Source organism: Glycine soja, chromosome 12, assembly GCF_004193775.1.
Source record: "Glycine soja cultivar W05 chromosome 12, ASM419377v2, whole genome shotgun sequence".
Taxonomy (NCBI): Eukaryota; Viridiplantae; Streptophyta; class Magnoliopsida; order Fabales; family Fabaceae; genus Glycine; species Glycine soja.
This window is the reverse complement of record NC_041013.1, coordinates 8,369,054-8,386,452: the sequence shown is the minus strand read 5'-3', so window position 1 is coordinate 8,386,452 and position 17,399 is coordinate 8,369,054. Positions and strand designations below refer to the sequence as shown.

At 30.7% G+C, this 17,399-nt stretch overlaps 3 protein-coding genes across 3 annotated transcripts; all 3 read left to right on the top strand.

Moving 5' to 3' along the window:
• Positions 1-247: 247 nt before the first annotated feature.
• LOC114378034 (B-cell receptor-associated protein 31-like) lies at positions 248-4,092 on the top strand. Its single transcript, XM_028336538.1, has 2 exons — positions 248-688; positions 3,440-4,092. Exons 1-2 carry the CDS (start codon positions 406-408, stop codon positions 3,820-3,822), a joined length of 666 nt encoding a protein of 221 aa, XP_028192339.1. The 5' UTR covers positions 248-405; the 3' UTR covers positions 3,823-4,092.
• Positions 4,093-5,298: 1,206 nt separating this feature from the next.
• On the top strand, positions 5,299-5,970 carry LOC114380348 (leucine-rich repeat extensin-like protein 3). The gene has a single exon (XM_028339351.1). The coding sequence runs from the start codon at positions 5,299-5,301 to the stop codon at positions 5,968-5,970; it is 672 nt and encodes a 223-aa protein (XP_028195152.1).
• Positions 5,971-8,283: 2,313 nt separating this feature from the next.
• Positions 8,284-9,042, top strand: LOC114379573 (dirigent protein 2-like). The gene has a single exon (XM_028338249.1). It carries the CDS (start codon positions 8,329-8,331, stop codon positions 8,869-8,871), a length of 543 nt encoding a protein of 180 aa, XP_028194050.1. The 5' UTR covers positions 8,284-8,328; the 3' UTR covers positions 8,872-9,042.
• Positions 9,043-17,399: the final 8,357 nt, after the last annotated feature.

Here is a 17,399-nt window from a genome sequence, read left to right as displayed (position 1 = left end):
AAATATTTAAACCTTAAAAAATAAGCATAATTTATTTTTGGAATAATTGTTAATTCTCCTACAATTTATTTTACTATCTTTTATGATAAATTTTAAATATGCTTTATAATTTCAAGATAATTAATATTTTTATTTTTTATTTAATACTTATCATAACAAAGGTAGAAGAATTTGTAAAAAAAAAAAAATATAGGAGGAAGAGATTACTCCTATTTTTGAGCTTGAAAGAAAAAAAAAAAATCAAGTTTGGAAAACGAAAAATTCCAAACACATGTAACGGTGTGCCGCCTCATTGGACCAGCCCAGACCCTCACCGAACCGACACCCTTCTCTCTTTTCCTCTCTTCTCTTCTATTCCTAAATTGTAGTTCTGTTTTGCCAGTGATTGAAGCTAGTTAGAACAAGATGTTGCAGCTACTCTACACTGCGATTTTCTCCGAAATGCTTTTGATTCTCACGCTCGTCTTCAAAACCCCACTGAGAAAACTCGTCATCGTTTCCCTCGATAGTGTGAAGCGCGGTCGCGGTCCCGTGGTGGTTTCCACCGTGGGCGCCACATTGATGGTGGTTCTCGCTTCGAGCCTCTACAGCATGGCCAAGATCCAGCAACGCACCCTCGAGGCCGGCATAGTCAACCCCACCGACCAAGTCCTCATGTCCAAGCACATGCTCGAAGCTTCTCTCATGGGTATCTCTCAAAAACCCTTCTTTCGGTTCTCATCCCTAAACCCCTCTTTTCTAGGCTTTTTGGTTTAGGTTATAATTTTTTAGTTTTTGTTAATTGTGGTGGAAAAAAGAGAAATTACTTGGAGGAGTAAGGCTACGAATTGAATTGTGGATCGAGTGATTAATTGTGATTATTGTGATCGTAATTTGCGATGTGCTGATGTTTTTATCCATATATGTGGTCACAGTGGTAGATGGGATTAGAAAGGGTTTTTTTTTTTTTACACTGTTTTTATCTTAAAAAAATAGAAATATTGATTTCCGTTTTTTATATAGGAGCGTTTTCTTTTTTTGTTCAGTGCTATTTGTTGTTTTACACTGGTCTGAGTTACATTTGACTTCAAATGATTCTGTATTGGATGGCTTGTTTCAAGCTGTGTATGGGTTTCTATTTTGGGTAGGAATGGTTTAGGGTGTGTCTTAGGAAGGGGGACGTGAATTTTGGACTTGAGCTGCTGCAACTGGTATGGTGATCAGCCTGCTCCATATGATTGAATGCTTGAAATTATAAGGGTATTTGACATGAGCAATATCTTTGTCTACTTTTTAGTTGGTCTGTTCCATTATAATTCTTTGTGATCTAATGTAGAAGTTGATTTTTTATGGTTATGTGTAGAAACCTTCTTGTGTGTATTGGAATTTTGATGTATTTGAATTGTGAGATGTTAAGAAGTAAAAAATTGGCATGGATTACCAAGGAATAATGGCATAATACTTTTTTTTCGGTCTTAACCCCTCTATTCATTAGGGGAAAGGGACCCCGACTAATCTGGTTTATGATACTTATAAAGAGATGAGAACAAAAAAGAAAGGGAAGAAGAAACAATGATGGGTTCTTAATTGTCTCATTACATAGCTAAAATAAATATGATTCGATTTATTGCTTACAAGCTTATAGATTATGAAGTTTTGAATTTCATGGGTGTTTTGCAATATGGTTTAGTTACCCAACTTGATTATTTATTTATTTTATGATAATGCTTTTTCAACTGGAAATCTGAATAATGAAGTGATGGTATGGTGACTGTGGTAATCTGGAGCTTTGTGATATAACTCATATTATCATTTTTGTTTTTCTATATAATGCTATGATAAGATCAAGAGTGAGTACCCTTTTTATCTCTGTGAAAGACATACAATAAGATTATTTCATTGTATCAATGACTAGCTTGATTGACATTGTTTGGTTTCCTTTTTATTAATATTTCAAGCATCAACAAGAGCCTCTTCCCACTGTGGGTAAGCCAGCTAAAGTGCACCATTGTGTTTTGTCAAAAAACTAGCTTTTAAATAAAGGCAATTTAGATCTAGGTTTTAGGGCATATTTGGGAGTTAAGAGGTAAAGGGAAATGAAAGGGATCAAGGGGGGAAGGAAATGACGGATAAACCCTTACACTTGTTTGGACGTTTCCAATTTACAGAGAGAGAAAAACAGACATTTGGGTAAATTAAAATGACCAAAAGTAATATGAATCTTAAATCCTATTTGAAAATTTTCCATTCCCTCTCAAATAAGGGAAAGGATTTTAAAAGACTCCCAAATAAGGGAATGACTAACCATCTCTCTTTTTGGCTTTCACTCCTAAGTTTGTCATCCGGACAGACCCTTAGTGAGTTTGTCTTTTTGACATTTTGTTGATCTTCGTGTAATTCTATCTACCGGGCATTCTTCCATATGACCAATTCTTCTTATTGGGGCTTCTGTTGGTCTTCTCATCACATGGCCAAACCGTCTTATGTGAGATTTTACCATCTTTTCCTCAATAGGTGTTACGTCTACATTCTTTCTAATACACTCATTTATAATTTAATCTTTTCTTATATGTTCTTTGATACATGTTGACATATGCTATGCATAGGTTATGCTCTTGTAACCTTCTTGGTGCCTTATTCTCCAACACCCAGTACCATAAAGCATTGCTAGTCTTATGACTGCTGCTTAAAATTTTCCTTTTGAGATCAAGAAGCACCTGTCGCACCTGTCAAGCACAAATAATTCATGAAGCATTTTCTCCTATGCATCCACTTGGCTTGAATTCTATGATCTACTTCTATCTATTTCTCTTCTCAGTGTATGATAGATACAACCTTGGCATAAATACTTGATTAACAGTGATGAACCTAAAAATTTTGGCAAAATAATAATTAATAGCTTATTTTCAAGAGAAAGAATTTATTATGGGGGTAAAATTGAAGACTTTGAAGCATAAATAACATCACACTATAATAGTGTTAGAAAAAAGTGGTGGCAGGTATACCTGTTTTGTTATAACTTATAAGTGGGTCTATCCCTCTTTAGTATTTTTTTTTCTTTTCCTTTAAAACTATTTCTAACATAGTGAATTCTTTTATGAATCTAGTCTTTGAGTGAGTTCAATTTATTAGATCTAATATACTAGTTGCCTTTTGAGGACCATGCTGATAGTTTTTGGTCAAGTCCTATTTCTTGCCTTAAAAGGGTAGAATTCTGTTTTGTGATATATGTTTTCTTATTTTACATTGCATATTTTTTTGTTTCTTCTTCAAGGTTTCTGTTTCAAAGATTCTCCATCTTTAGATTCTTCCTCTCATTTTTGTTGGTTATGGTTTAACTGTTTTCTGTGTCATGAGTGTCGTGAGTTGGATATTTCTTTACTTATTGTAGTTTTTTTTTTCTATTAATAGATATATTATTTAGTTTTTGAACTTGATCTTTTGCAACTAATGTGTGCAGGGTTTCTGCTGTTCCTCTCTCTGATGATTGATAGATTGCACCATTACATAAGAGAGCTTCGGTCACTCAGGAAGACCATGGAAGCTATTAAGAAACAAAGCCGAAGTTTTGAAGATGGTAAAAATGGAAATTCAGAGGAACATAAAGCATTGAATGAAGAAATTACCACATTGAAGTCTAAAATTAAGAAACTAGAATCTGAATGTGAGGCAAAAGGAAGTCAAGCTAAGACTTTGGAAACTGAAGTAGAGGCTCTTAAAAAGCAATCCGAGGGGTTCCTTATGGAATATGATCGCCTCTTGGAAGACAATCAGAGTCTTAGGAGTCAGTTGCAGGCCATTGACCAGAGCCCTTTGAATTTTGATAATAAAAAGAGTATGTGATTGTTGAAATATCCAGAAAACAGTTTTTATCCTTTGTTTTAACTCTTGTTTGAGTGTCACATACTTTCTTAATGAGGTTACAGTTGTAAATACCAAGTGTTTACAGACAGAGATTAGCTGTGTGGATTGAGTGAACTTGCTGTACTTTAAGCAGCTCATACATATTTGTATAGGTGATTTAGTCAGCCTATAACCATGCTGTCATAATGGTAAGATGATCATAAAGGAACTGATATTTATTGCCTAAGGTGAGTATATTCAGTGTTTGCATCCAACTGTGCATCAGTCAGTGAACCTGGAAAACCACCTTTTTTATGGAAGATCAATATTCAAATGATTATAAGCAATCAATTTAGAAATCAAAAGGGGTGTCGACTTTATAAATCGATTGCTTGTAATCATTTGAATATTGATCTTCCATACACAAGATACTTGGAAAGCAAGTCTGCTACCATACATTCTCGGAAGAAAAAAAAAGATTGAATGTCACCTCCCAATCGCGATGAGCCATATCCACCACCAACTCAAAAGATTACTCAAGTGTGTCATATCGCATAAGCCTTGTGCTGGATCAAATGGATGGACAATGTAAAGTTTGAAACTTAGTCAATGAAGATTGCAAACTTATTCCTCATCAAAAACCTATAGCTCCTCTGCTACTTATAGACAACGTAAAGTTTGAAACTTAGAAATTAATAAAACCATTAACACATTTTTGGTGACATGAATAACATGATCAAAAAAGTTTAACGTAAACTTAGCTACTTGGTAGTAACACACAAGACAATTGTAATATGTATTCACCGAAATAAAGTTGAATGTTATACATAAAAAAAATAAAAATAAAAACTCTATTAAACCAGAAGTCGAAAAAACATGATTTATATGTATTGTGGTCTCTCAATACAAGTCAAGCCAGTACAAATAATTAAGATTGCAAACTCCCAAATGGAGATAGTAGATTGCCACTAATTTACTTGGATCTCGTAATTGTAATAGAACTGTTCCAGAATAGTATCCATATTCATCGAAAGAAAAGTATTTAACTTGGATTTATATGACAAAAAAAATTCATGACAGTTAAATAGTTTATTGGCCATTCCAGTTTGGTAAATTATTTGAGAAAAATACCTAAAATGGTAAAAAATCATAAGAGTATCCATATTCATCTAAAGAAAAAGTTGAATCTAAATGACAAAACCCTATGAAACTAGAATATACCAGATGTTGGAAAAGACAAGATTTATATGTAGATGGTTGTGTGGTCTCTGAATACAAGTAAAGCTATTAGCACAAATAAAATAGCAAACTCCCGAATAGATGGTGTCACTAATTAATTAAGATGGATCTCTTGAGTGTAATTAAAACTGTTCCACAACCTAACTCACAAAAACACTTTTTGATAAATAAACAACTCATGTTGAGGGACATATCCAAATATATACGGTTAGCTAATTAAGCTCCATAACCTCATGCATGCATGCATGCTTAAGGTTTACCTCCACCTCCTCCGCCAACACCAACACAACAGCTCCAACACCAACTCCTACCCCAATGCCAATTCCAAATCCTCCACCTCCACCACGACCTCCGCCACCGCCAACACCTCCACCTAAACCTGCCCCACCTCCACTTCCTACACCACCACCTGCACCAAAGCCTCCACCTCCTCCTCCACCACCACCACCACCACCTCCTCCCCCTCCTCCTCCTATTCCTACACCACCTCCAGCACCAAATCCTCCTCCATGGCCTCAACCTCCACCCAAACCACCACCTGCTCCAAAGCCTCCACCATATCCTGAGCCACCACCCAGTCCAACTCCTCCTCCTCCTCCTCCACCACCAATGCCTCCTCCAGCTCCAAAACGGCAAAACCTCCACCTTGACCCGCCCCGCCACCAACACCACCTCCTCCGCCGCCGCCAAAGCCACCACCACGCGACCCAACCCACCCCTACAGCCTCCAAATGGACAATTATCGCCAAAAACAGTGATCACACTCAACTGAAGAACAATGCACATTACAACAACACTCACGGAAACCCATTTCCGATGGAAACTAGTAGTGACACCCATAATTGCCGAAACAATACAAATACACACACTTTATCCACTTGCTGTTGCTGCTCTTGCATTGCAGAATGACGAGTGTGCTTTTTATAGGCTTCGTTCGTATCCACTAGGCAATGGTATAAATGGTGCATGTTGTGAACCGTTGGGGAATTGGCGCCAAGTCATTAAACCATGACAAGTGGAAATAATATCAAAGTCGAAAGCCGACGTGGACTTTTGGGGTTTGCACTTTTCACTGTACCTGTCCATCAGTACACACTACACGGTACACACACTATGGCTTTCAATTGGACCTTCATTTTCAACTCTAAATCTTATTTTAACTAATTAATGATTATTTTACACATATCTAATTAATGATTAATCTCTCTTTTTCGGCCTTTTATTATATTATCTTTCTTTGAGCAATTCCTCCTAATGTCCTTAAGTGAGTGTAAGGTAAGAATTTTTTTTTGGTTTGTGTACTATAACTACAAAAAGATATCATATATAATTATCTTTATCCAACTTTTGTATATATATATATATATATATATATATATATATATATATATATATATATATATATATATATATATTTAAAAATATTTCTCAAAATTAAAAAAGGGATCAATATTGTTGTCATACTTTAGTACTATGCAATAAACACCTTTCTAATAAATTAATAATCACATTAATAGCAGAGGAAGTCTTGAAAATTTGAATTATATATGTGTATGACGGCCCAATAAATTACGTGTGTGTATTTGATTTTATTTATTTTGAAAAAAATACCAATTTTTTTAAATAAAGAATTATTAATTACAAACAAATCTAACCTAACATTATTATATTATTAAAATAAATAATACATATACACGGATAGTGTATTATCATCTAATTATAAATTGTTATATATAATATAAATTTGTTATTTTAATAATTATTATTTCAAAAATTATGATGGAAATTATTTTTCATGGACTGACAACATAATATTTTTAAAAATACATGTAAATTAAAATCATAATTTATTGTATTGAATCAAGACTTGAGAGAAATTTGTTTTGTTTAGACAAATTTCTCTATAAATATGTATGAAAAAAAAAGATAAAAAGAAAAATTATCTATAAATTAGTTCATGCACAAATTAAAATAAGAAGTTAAAATTATTTAGCTTTTCCAAAAAATTAATTCTAACTTACGTGTAAATAAATTTTAGTTTATGAGAAAATTTTAATTAATTTTTTCTACATATTTTTTTTTTCCTCTCGGATGTTTATGGAAAAACTTATTCAAACCTGACCCTTATCTAATTCTGCCATTTGTCTTTAATCTGAGAATAATGATTTGGCCTATCAGAATACATGTTTGGTTGAGCATCAAAAACTCGTGTAATTATTCTAAATTAATGTCAATGAAAAAAAAAAAAGAAGAAAAAATACGTAGAAGCTATTGTAATCAGCTTCCACGTACGTCCAGTGCTATTAATCCGCATCCAAACCTGCGGCATATCTGGGTCACGTCTGTGGATGTTCAACGTGTATTTTGGGAAGCAATTCTTTTGTAATTTTTTCATTGAACTTATTTTTAGAGGTAGAGGAATGAGTTTCCAAACATAGCTTTATCTGGGCAGACTTGTGCACATTGCACACATGAACTCGTAATACCTGCAACAATCATTATGTTTTACACCTACTACACGAAAACTGAAGCACATTTCATGTGGTAGATGTTATGTTAGTTCGTCCCATCACGTTCACAACCATAAACAAACACGATTTTCCTCATGTGAATGAGTAAAATCACAAAAGTATCAACCATAAACAAATCCTAAACAGCTAGCACAAGTTGTAAATGGTGTTTGACACGGCATGCCATAATTAACAGGAGGAAAACAAGAGCCTTTAATGCTCTTTTTGCGTCTCTTTTTTTCTTGGACCTTTATTTTTTCATTACTATTAATCTCAGTCCACGTTGAACTCCAAGTCCATAGCCATCCTTTTATATAGAGTATAGACTATTAGTTTTCAACATTATTTCATTTTTTTTCTTCTTATACTTCACATTTTTTTCCTGGAGTGGGGTCGTAAATATTAAACTTGCATCAAACCATTCGTGTAATTTCTGTTAAGAGTACAAAATGCGAAGGTGAAATCTCAAGTAGAATAAAAATACAAGTATTAAGGTTTTGATCCATTAGTAAAAGCTTGCTCAATGTTTATCCCTTCGATTGCGCAACAGTTTCAACCTTGTAATTCACTTTCCATTGTAAACTTGCATGTTCCTGGCCTTACTCACATGATAGACGAGAACGAAAATTCTTTAACGCACGACAAACAATTAAATTAACCTCTTCCTTTAGACGCAATTTCTTCCCTTTAGTGCTATAAGTTTCATCCAATTTTACAATCCAATTTCATCTCAAACATTAGTACTAATAACCCAAAAATGGCACCATCATTTTCATCAGCAACCAAGCTCTTCTCCTTCTCATTGCTTTTGCTAACCACAACAATGGTTTATGAAGCCAATTCTCAATTACCTCTGCAAACGACGTTGGTGTTCTACCTCCAAGACATAGCAACAGGACCCAACGCAACAGTTTCCCCAATCACCGGCCTCACCGGAAGGGATTGGACCTACGAACAATTCGGAACAATATTCGCAGTGGACGACCCCGTGATGATGAGCCCAAGCCCGGTCTCAGCTCAAGTGGGCCGGGCCCAGGGCCTGCTGGTAGTGTCAGCCCACGACGGCGCTAACGTGAACGCGGTGCTTTCGATTGTGTTCACGAACTTGCAGTACAGTGGGAGCAGCATTGAGATTCAAGGCATTAGTCGTCAGCGTGAGAGTTATAAAGAGCTTTCCGTTGTGTCTGGGACTGGTAGGTTTCGCTTTGCTAAGGGCTATGCTGCGTTTGAAACTGTGTTTTATGATCCGGGAACTGCACACTCGGTCATTCGCTTGACTATAAATTTGAGACAATCTTGACAAAGTTTTACTACTACTAAAGTCTAATAATAATGTGATGTGGTTAATTAATGCTTGCTTATGAATTAATTAACCAGCAATAATAATGTATGACAAAAGGTATTATATATCTTTTGACTTCTTTGTTTCTGGCGTGTGTGTGGGTGGGTACCATATTTGGACAACAGCAAATGATTAATTTTAATTTTATGATTAATAAAAATGAACATGATTGTATATATAATACTGAGAAACTTTATTGGAGATAATTAAAATCTTAACTGAGTCCACCATGAATGATCGATATTACAACCGTGATTGGTTCAAGTTTCTCTTCGTTGCTTTCGCACGAGTGTATATCTCGTACCAAATAGCAAGGCTCTTATCAAAATGTTGTTGATGTTAATCACGGTTGAGGTACAACCAATTACTATTAAATATTTCGATAAACTTGTGAGATTATTAATCACCTGTGTGAGATAAATTTAACCATGTTAAACAATTTACTACCTCATTCCCTTGTCTTTTAATATTTAAGATTATTACGCATAAATTAACAAATATTTAATGGAATTAAAAATTATTATATTTGGACTGAAATATTTTCATTTAATACCTTGATATTTGATGCTTGTATCACTAGTAATGGATACTAAATAAGAGTACATTTGAAAAAAATAATTAATCTTTCAAATTCTAAAATATCAAATTTTCAAAAAAAAAAATAATTAAAACATAAAAAATATGAGAAGAAGATAATAGTATATAACCTCATGAAACTGTTAATCACACATCAACATTATATAAAATAAGCGCATTTACTATGAATCACTTATGAAATAAAATTAATTACATTTTATGTTTGTAGTTAACCATGTGTCATAACCACATGATACTATTAACCATTTGTGAGGTAAAGTTAATTATCATTAGACATCTTAAGAATCTTATGACACTATTAAACTACATTTCAGTACTTATATACAATCACCTTTATTAATTCTTAACCATTTATTAAATACAATTAATTATGTTTATACATGTAATTAATGTGTACGATTACAATATATATTTTCTATGCACAAAGAGAGTGAACAAGTACATTTATTTTAATTTTAATTTTCCCTCACCTGTTAGTAATTTAGGGTCCGTTTGGTAGAAAAAAAAAAGAGAAGAAAAATACAGTGAATTCAAAATTTAAAAAGGTAAATAAAAATAGATGAGAATTAAGGTGCATTCTAAGTATATTGAATGAGTTTCTTCATAAAGAATGTCTTTATTTATAAATATTTTTATATATATTTAAGAAGAGTCACATTCAATTGATAAATTTTATAAAAATCACATCATTACAGTTAATGTCTTTTACGAAGAGTTAACGTATTTTAATTCAAGTTTGTTTATGTAAAAATGTTTTCTAAAAAAAAAATACTGTAACTAATTTATATGAAAGTTTATAGTCATTAGAATATTTGAATTTGAATGAAACTAACTAGAACTACTTCAATTTAAATGAAACAATACTTTTTTTAAAAAAATTAAACTAGTGTGGGAGCCTGTGCGAATTTTTTGGTGACAGACAAAGTTAATTTTACAAAATTGAATATAACAACGTATAAACAGATTTATATAACCAATCTAAAATGTTTTGATATATATGAATCATGTTCTAAAAAATTCATTATTAATATTAATTATTCATAAGTATTTATAACTACTAATTTAACTCTAACTTTTTTAAAATTAAAAAATGTATTTATATTATTTTTAAAGTTTAAACATTCAAGAAGTCTTTTATAACATTTTTAAATAATGAAAATTAATAAAGATGAATTTATTTATTTAATTCCAACTAATATTAATTTCAAAAAATGCATTTATAAAACTTTTTAAAATTTTTGAAAGTTTCAGAATGCAGTTATAATAATTCATAAATAATTAAAATTAGTAACTTTGAAAATACTAATTTAACCCCTAAGGGAATTACTAAAATTTCCAGAAAATATTTATAACAATTCCAAATAACTAAAATTAATAGATTTGAATTTAATTATTTAATTCCAAATAACTTAAATATTTATTGAATTTAAATATTTAATTTCAATTATTCCATATAACATATTTTTTAAAATTTTGCAATTTCCCTTTTTTAAAACAAAAGTTTATAAGTTAAAAAAATAATTATAAAAACTTTAAAGTAATTAAAGTTATTAAAATTTAATTTAATTACTCAATTTCAATATACCTATTTCCAATATAGCATTTGTAATATTTTAGAAAAATATCAAATTTCAGAAAAACATTTATAGTAATTTTATTTGTAAATTTAAATGTTATTTAATTATCTCAACTATACTTAGTTTTCAATAAAGCATCTATAACATTTTAAATAAATTTAAGTTTCAAGAAAGCGTTTATAAAAAAATAATTACATTTAGTAAATTTGAAATTACTTATTTAACTTCGATTTTTATTAGTTTCAAAATTTAAAATTTCAATAGAATATTTATAACAATTTTTAAATAGTGAAATAAAGTTTAATTATTTAAATTATAAAGTTTATGTACAATTTTTGTTATGTATATATGTTTCAAGCTGGCAATTCAGAATATCTTCCTCCGTAGTATGTATACTTCTTTTTTTTAACTACTTAGTATATATGCAGAGATTAATCCAAGGTATTCTTCCAGAATTTCAATGTATATTATCAACTGAACTAATAAATAGATCCAGAAATTTTATAAAAGGGGCTGTAATTTTTTTTTATTCTTTTATAATTTTTAACTTTTAATAAATAATAATTTTTAAAAAAAATGATGATATCATTTTGGTAGGATTCAGACCCTTGTTTTTGCCTAGGAGACTTTTATATAAATAAATCTGGTTTGGCTTCCTATAGGTTTAAGCGTTTATATCCTTTTGGTAAGGAGTTTTAACTTTTCTCCGCGGAATTTGTTATTGTCTTCTTATTTTTATTATCAATGATATTCAAACTTAGGTTTGTGTTACACTGAACTGGCTTCGAGGGTCAGTACCTCCACAGAAATTAGAAAGAAAAAGAGTCAAGGTGATGATTTCATTGATAATTCTGCCTTATTACATTCATGCTATATTTATACTGAGAATTGGAGATAACAGAATTTGTAATTCTGTGCCAGCAAATCCTAACAAAGAAATGGCAGACAAAGATGTATTTGGCCCTGTATATCCTTCCTGCCTTTTCTATAATAACAATAAACAGTGAAACACAAAATTAATTTTACATAATTTTATATTAATTAATATTAACTATTATAATAATAATAATAATAATAATAATAAGATACAAAATTAATTTTATATAATTTTATACCAATTAACTTAAAAATATATATGTATATACATAAAAAAATTCCAAGAAAAGAAGAGTTCGAGTCCATATACTCGTCTCCCTCTAGATTTATCCTTCAGTGAGCTATACTCATTAGATAAAAATATGTATACAGTATACTTATATATTTTGCCATTTAATTTTCTTAGTTTAAAGACTATTTGGATTGTCTTGTATTTAATTATCAGCAAAGATAAAATTGGTTTATGGCCGGTGATCATATCTTTTTCCTTAAATGCTACTCTTTTTTTTTCTTCAATATATTAACTGTTACTCTTTGAAACTATGTTTTCTTAGAATGATTTATGAAACAAAAAATACTTTAGTCTAGAATTCAGGACGCAAATATTCAAATTTCACACCTTAATCCAAGTTAACTTTTTCCTTGACACAAAGCGAACAAGTTTATGCATGTATCACCTTTATTAAAAAGCATAACTTTGAATTTTTTAGAGAAGTAGTAAAAAAAGTCAGTCACACTTATAAAATAAAGGTGTAATTAAGTTTTTAGTTCTTTAATTTTTTATTATAATTTTTAGTCTTTTAAAAATATTTTTGACAACTTTTAGTTTTTTATTAATTTTTTGTCATCATTTTTAGTCTCTCTAGAATTATTTGTACATTTTTAGTCGTTTATTTTTATTATTCAAAAGTAGTCCCAAATATAAAATAAACAAGGAACTAAGAATTCATAAAGACTAATTTTCAGCAATAAAAATAAATAAAGAATTAAAAATAAATAAAAAATTAAAAGGACTAAATGAAAAATTAAAACTTGTATAAAAAATTTTGAGGGACTAAAAATTAGAATAAAAAAATTGAGGTACTAAAAAAATTAATTAACCCTAAAATAAACTATCCTTAATAATATTAATTTTTTCAGAAGCGTTAAAAAAATTCATATTTTTGCTAGATCAATCATGAGCCGAGTTAATCACAAAGGACTTTCCACCCTTCTACATAAAGTCACCCAAAATCAAAATGAAAAACAAAACAGAATAAACAACATGTGAAGTAATTTTTTCAAAGAACTATCATTATTTTGTATACAATGTACAAAAATAAAAAGAACTTTGTATCACTGAATAAGACATTAAATAAGATAGAATAAGGAAAACCAAAATTTCAAAGTAGCAGTAAGAAAAGATATAAGAAGAGAAATAAAAAAAAAACTAAAAACAATATCCCATCAGAAGTAGAAAAAATTAGATGTAAAAGCAATGTTCAGGATGCGTTAAAAAGAGAAACATATATTATAACAAAATTTCTGATGTAGAAAATTACAGGGATGCACTCAATAATATATTGTAATTTTGCTAGATAATTTATTTTTCAACAAAAGTATAGAAAATTATAGGACTGGGTCCAATCACTTGTTAATTTTTTCAAAGAAGTAGAAAAACCATCAATGGGTTTCTTTGTGTTTTTTTGGGTTTTATAGCTCCTTAAAGTCACCAAAGAAAAGAAAAAGAACAAGAACATATAGGGAAGCAATTAGTTTTAGAGAAATATAAAAAGAACATACCTTTTTTTTTTGTGAATCAAGCACAAACCACCATTTTTTGTATACAACGTATCAAAAAGAAAAGAATATCGTATCAAAAATAGAAAAAAGAGAAATGTAGAAGCAAAATCCATATTGCGGTAAAAAAATGAACATTTGCGAAACAAATTTTTACAGAAAAGTAGAAGATTACATTTATATGCTCAATTGTTTATATTACTTGATATAATTAGATTAATTTATTATTTTTCGTTTATATAATAAGATTCAAATCATTTTTTATTATTTTCCTTTTATATTTATTAATTATAAATAAAATAATAATTAAAAATATATTTATTACTTTGCTTTTAATTTAATTTTGAAAATTTGTGATTATTTTAATGCATCTAAATATATAATTTTTGTTTTATAATATTAATAAAGGCTATCATTTTAAATGAACGGAATATTCTCCTTTATTCTTTTGTTTCATGCCACTGAAATTATCAAAAGTTCTTGAAAGTTTGGGAAGGAGGAGGGGGAATTTATTATTTTTCTTTTAAATAATAAGATTCAAATAATTTTTTTTATTTTCCTTTTATATTTATTAATTATAAATAAATAAATAATAATTAAAATCATATTTATTACTTTGCTTTTAATTATATTTTGAAAATTTGTGATTGTTTTAATGCATTTAAATATATAATTACTGTTTAATAATATTAATATAGGCTATCAATTTAAATAACTGGAATATTCTCATTTCTTCCTTTGTTTAATGCAATTGAAATTACAAAAAATTATTGAAAGTTTTGGGGGAGGGGGGGTTGTAGAAATGTAGTTCAATTGACATTTAACAATGTGGGCGGATGTTGTGGGAAATGATTTGGTTTCTATTTTTACGTGTTTCAATTTATTTGGATGATTAATTTTAAATGTGTGACTAAACCTTTGAATAAAAAATTAATTATATAATTAGTCCAAAAAATCCAAATTTATAAGGATATCTTGAAATTCTAGGACTAAGTCAAAAGTCTTCACCATCATGATTATAAAAACTAGTTATTCCACATATTTTGAAAACTTTACTCAAATAACCTAATATCATAACCGTACCAATCATTTTATTACGTGTGACAGTTACATGGAAGCTCAAACACGTTTCATGTGATAGATGTTACTTCGTTCCATCACGTTTATAACCTTAAGCCAAATGAAACAAAAGTATTAACTGTCACGAAATCATAACAATCCTGCTCAAGTTGTTGATGAGGATGGCATGGGATGACCCGGCAAGAGTAAAAGGCCAATTCTAATGCTCTTTTTGCGCCTCATTTTTTCTTTGCCACATTTGATTACCATTAATCTCAATCCACGTTAAACACCATCTTAATATGTAACCTATACTTTTTTTGCTTAGGACCTGTAAAGCCTTATTCACTTTCCGTTACTCACACTCACATGATAGATGGGACACACAAGCTTGAAGAATATATCATCTTTAACGCTTTAGAAATCACTTATTAGTGTTTGGAAAAATTATTGGTTGAAGTAGTTGAAAAATGAAAAATTATATAAAGGATGAAAGTAGTCAATTTTTACTTTAAATAGAAAAGATAAAAAAAATAAGAATGGTTTAAATATATTTTTCATACTTCTAAAATAGATTATTTTCATTTTATTATTTAAATTTCATTTTTTTAATCTAAGTATTCAACATTTTTTTATGTTTCACTGTAGTATCTATTATTAGTCCCATTTTGTAAAGTGACAACATAAAAAATAGAGTGTTGCATTATCTAACACCTAATCACTAACACGTTAACAAATTTTCACATCATTTTTTATTATTTAAATTATTTAAAAAATCCAATTTTTATATTTTATTAACTAATAAAATTAAAAAGAAAACTTGAGTTCCCTTTTTGAACCCTAAGGGAGACATTTGGAAATTTCAAACCCTAAGGGAAACTCTTGGGAGGCATTTGAGAATTTCGAACCCAAAGGGTATTTCTGTTGATGGCTAAGATGATGAATGGAAAGAGTGGGTCATCATTGTCTTCGAAGATGCAAGAGGGGGCGAAGTGAGTGAGGTTATCGAAGGAGAAGTAAAAGTTGGTGAAGTCGCAGGTTTCGCCACAGACGGTGACGATGATGGAGAATCATGCAACGAAGATGAGGACAACGAAGGATAAGAGACAAACTAGAATGTTCCACAGGGAGCTGTGTTTTGCTGCGGGTGGCTCCATAGGAAAAAGAAAGAGTGAGACTGAGAGAGGGGTATGGTTTGAAAAATGACTCTAGTTGCGAGGGTAAAGTGGGAAACTCATATGTTTCACTTCACGCCACTAGTTTCTAGAAACAACGTTAAAAAATCATTCAACGGTATGGATCAAATGGTAATTGTTAGTTTGACAAAGTGTAGAGAGAGTGATGACGTGTTAGTGATTAAACATTGATGACATGACACTTCATCTACCACATCATCACTTCACTGAATGAAACTGATACTATAATGAAACATAAAAAAATATCAAATACTTAGAAGAAAAAAAATGAAGTTTAACAATAAAATGAAAATGACCTATTTTTTAGATATGAAAAACATTTAAATAAAAAAGAAATATAATAAATACTACTTTAAATAACGTTAAAAGCTAATAAAACAAGTTCATTTACCAAATAATTAAACAAGTTTTTCAACTAGTAAAATAAATAAAAATAAATGAAATATCTTACCAAATACTCATCTCTACACCTTGCAGCATTTTGTATCACCCCACCCACCCCCAGAAAAAAAAAAATGGCACCATTATTTTGTATCAATGCTTTTGATACCCATCACAATGGTTTATGAAGTTTATGCCCAATTACCTCCACCTGTGCCTCATCAAACAACCATGGTGTTCTACCTGCAGGACATAGCAACAGGGCCTAATGCCACAGTTACCCCAGTGGCTGGTATCAAGGGAGGGGATTGGACCTACACCACATTTGGATCCATATTTGTGGTGGATGACCCTGTCTAGCTGAGCCCAAGCCCAACCTCCGAGATGGTGGGCCGGGCTCAAGGCCTTCTCGTAGCCTCGGCCCATGATGGGGCTAATGTGAATGTGGCCCTTTCAATTATGTTCACCAATTTGTTGTACAAGGCATTAGCCGTCAGCGTGAGAATTATAGAGAGGTCTCTGTTATGTCTGGGACTGGCAAGTTCCGCTTTGCAAGGGGCTATGCTGTGTTGCAAACTGCGTTTTATGATCCCAATACTTCACGCTCTGTCATTCGCTTGACCATAAGTATACAAACTTGAGAAAATTAATTAAGTCATGTGAATAATGGTTGGTTGTTTAAGAATAATGTGTTAAACCAGCTATTTTGATACTTGTAAAAGAGATGCATCGTTGATCTTTGAGTTTGATCTCTTTTAATTCTTATTTTTTACTTTTATTCCCATGTGTTATTTAATATGGTAATGGTTTAAAACTAGAGGCTCGTTGCGACACGGAAAATTATAGGACGTGCGTTTTAAGTTAGAGTCTTAGTAATTGTAAGTAATTATTAAAATTTGGCTCAAAAAGACCAGAAGAGATTTTAGATTCCACCTCGAATGTTCCTTGTCTAGGGCTAATGCTATGTATATCATGTGAATGGTAGTGACAACCTCCCCAACGAGGCTAGTTGCTCTAAATT

Coding starts and splice junctions, on each gene's coding strand:
- LOC114378034 (XM_028336538.1), top strand. CDS start 406: ATGTTGCAGCTACTCTACACTGCGATTTTCTCCGAAATGCTTTTGATT. Junction 689..3,439: donor GCTCGAAGCTTCTCTCATGG/GTATCTCTCAAA, acceptor TAATGTGTGCAG/GGTTTCTGCTGTTCCTCTCT.
- LOC114380348 (XM_028339351.1), top strand. CDS start 5,299: ATGCATGCATGCTTAAGGTTTACCTCCACCTCCTCCGCCAACACCAAC.
- LOC114379573 (XM_028338249.1), top strand. CDS start 8,329: ATGGCACCATCATTTTCATCAGCAACCAAGCTCTTCTCCTTCTCATTG.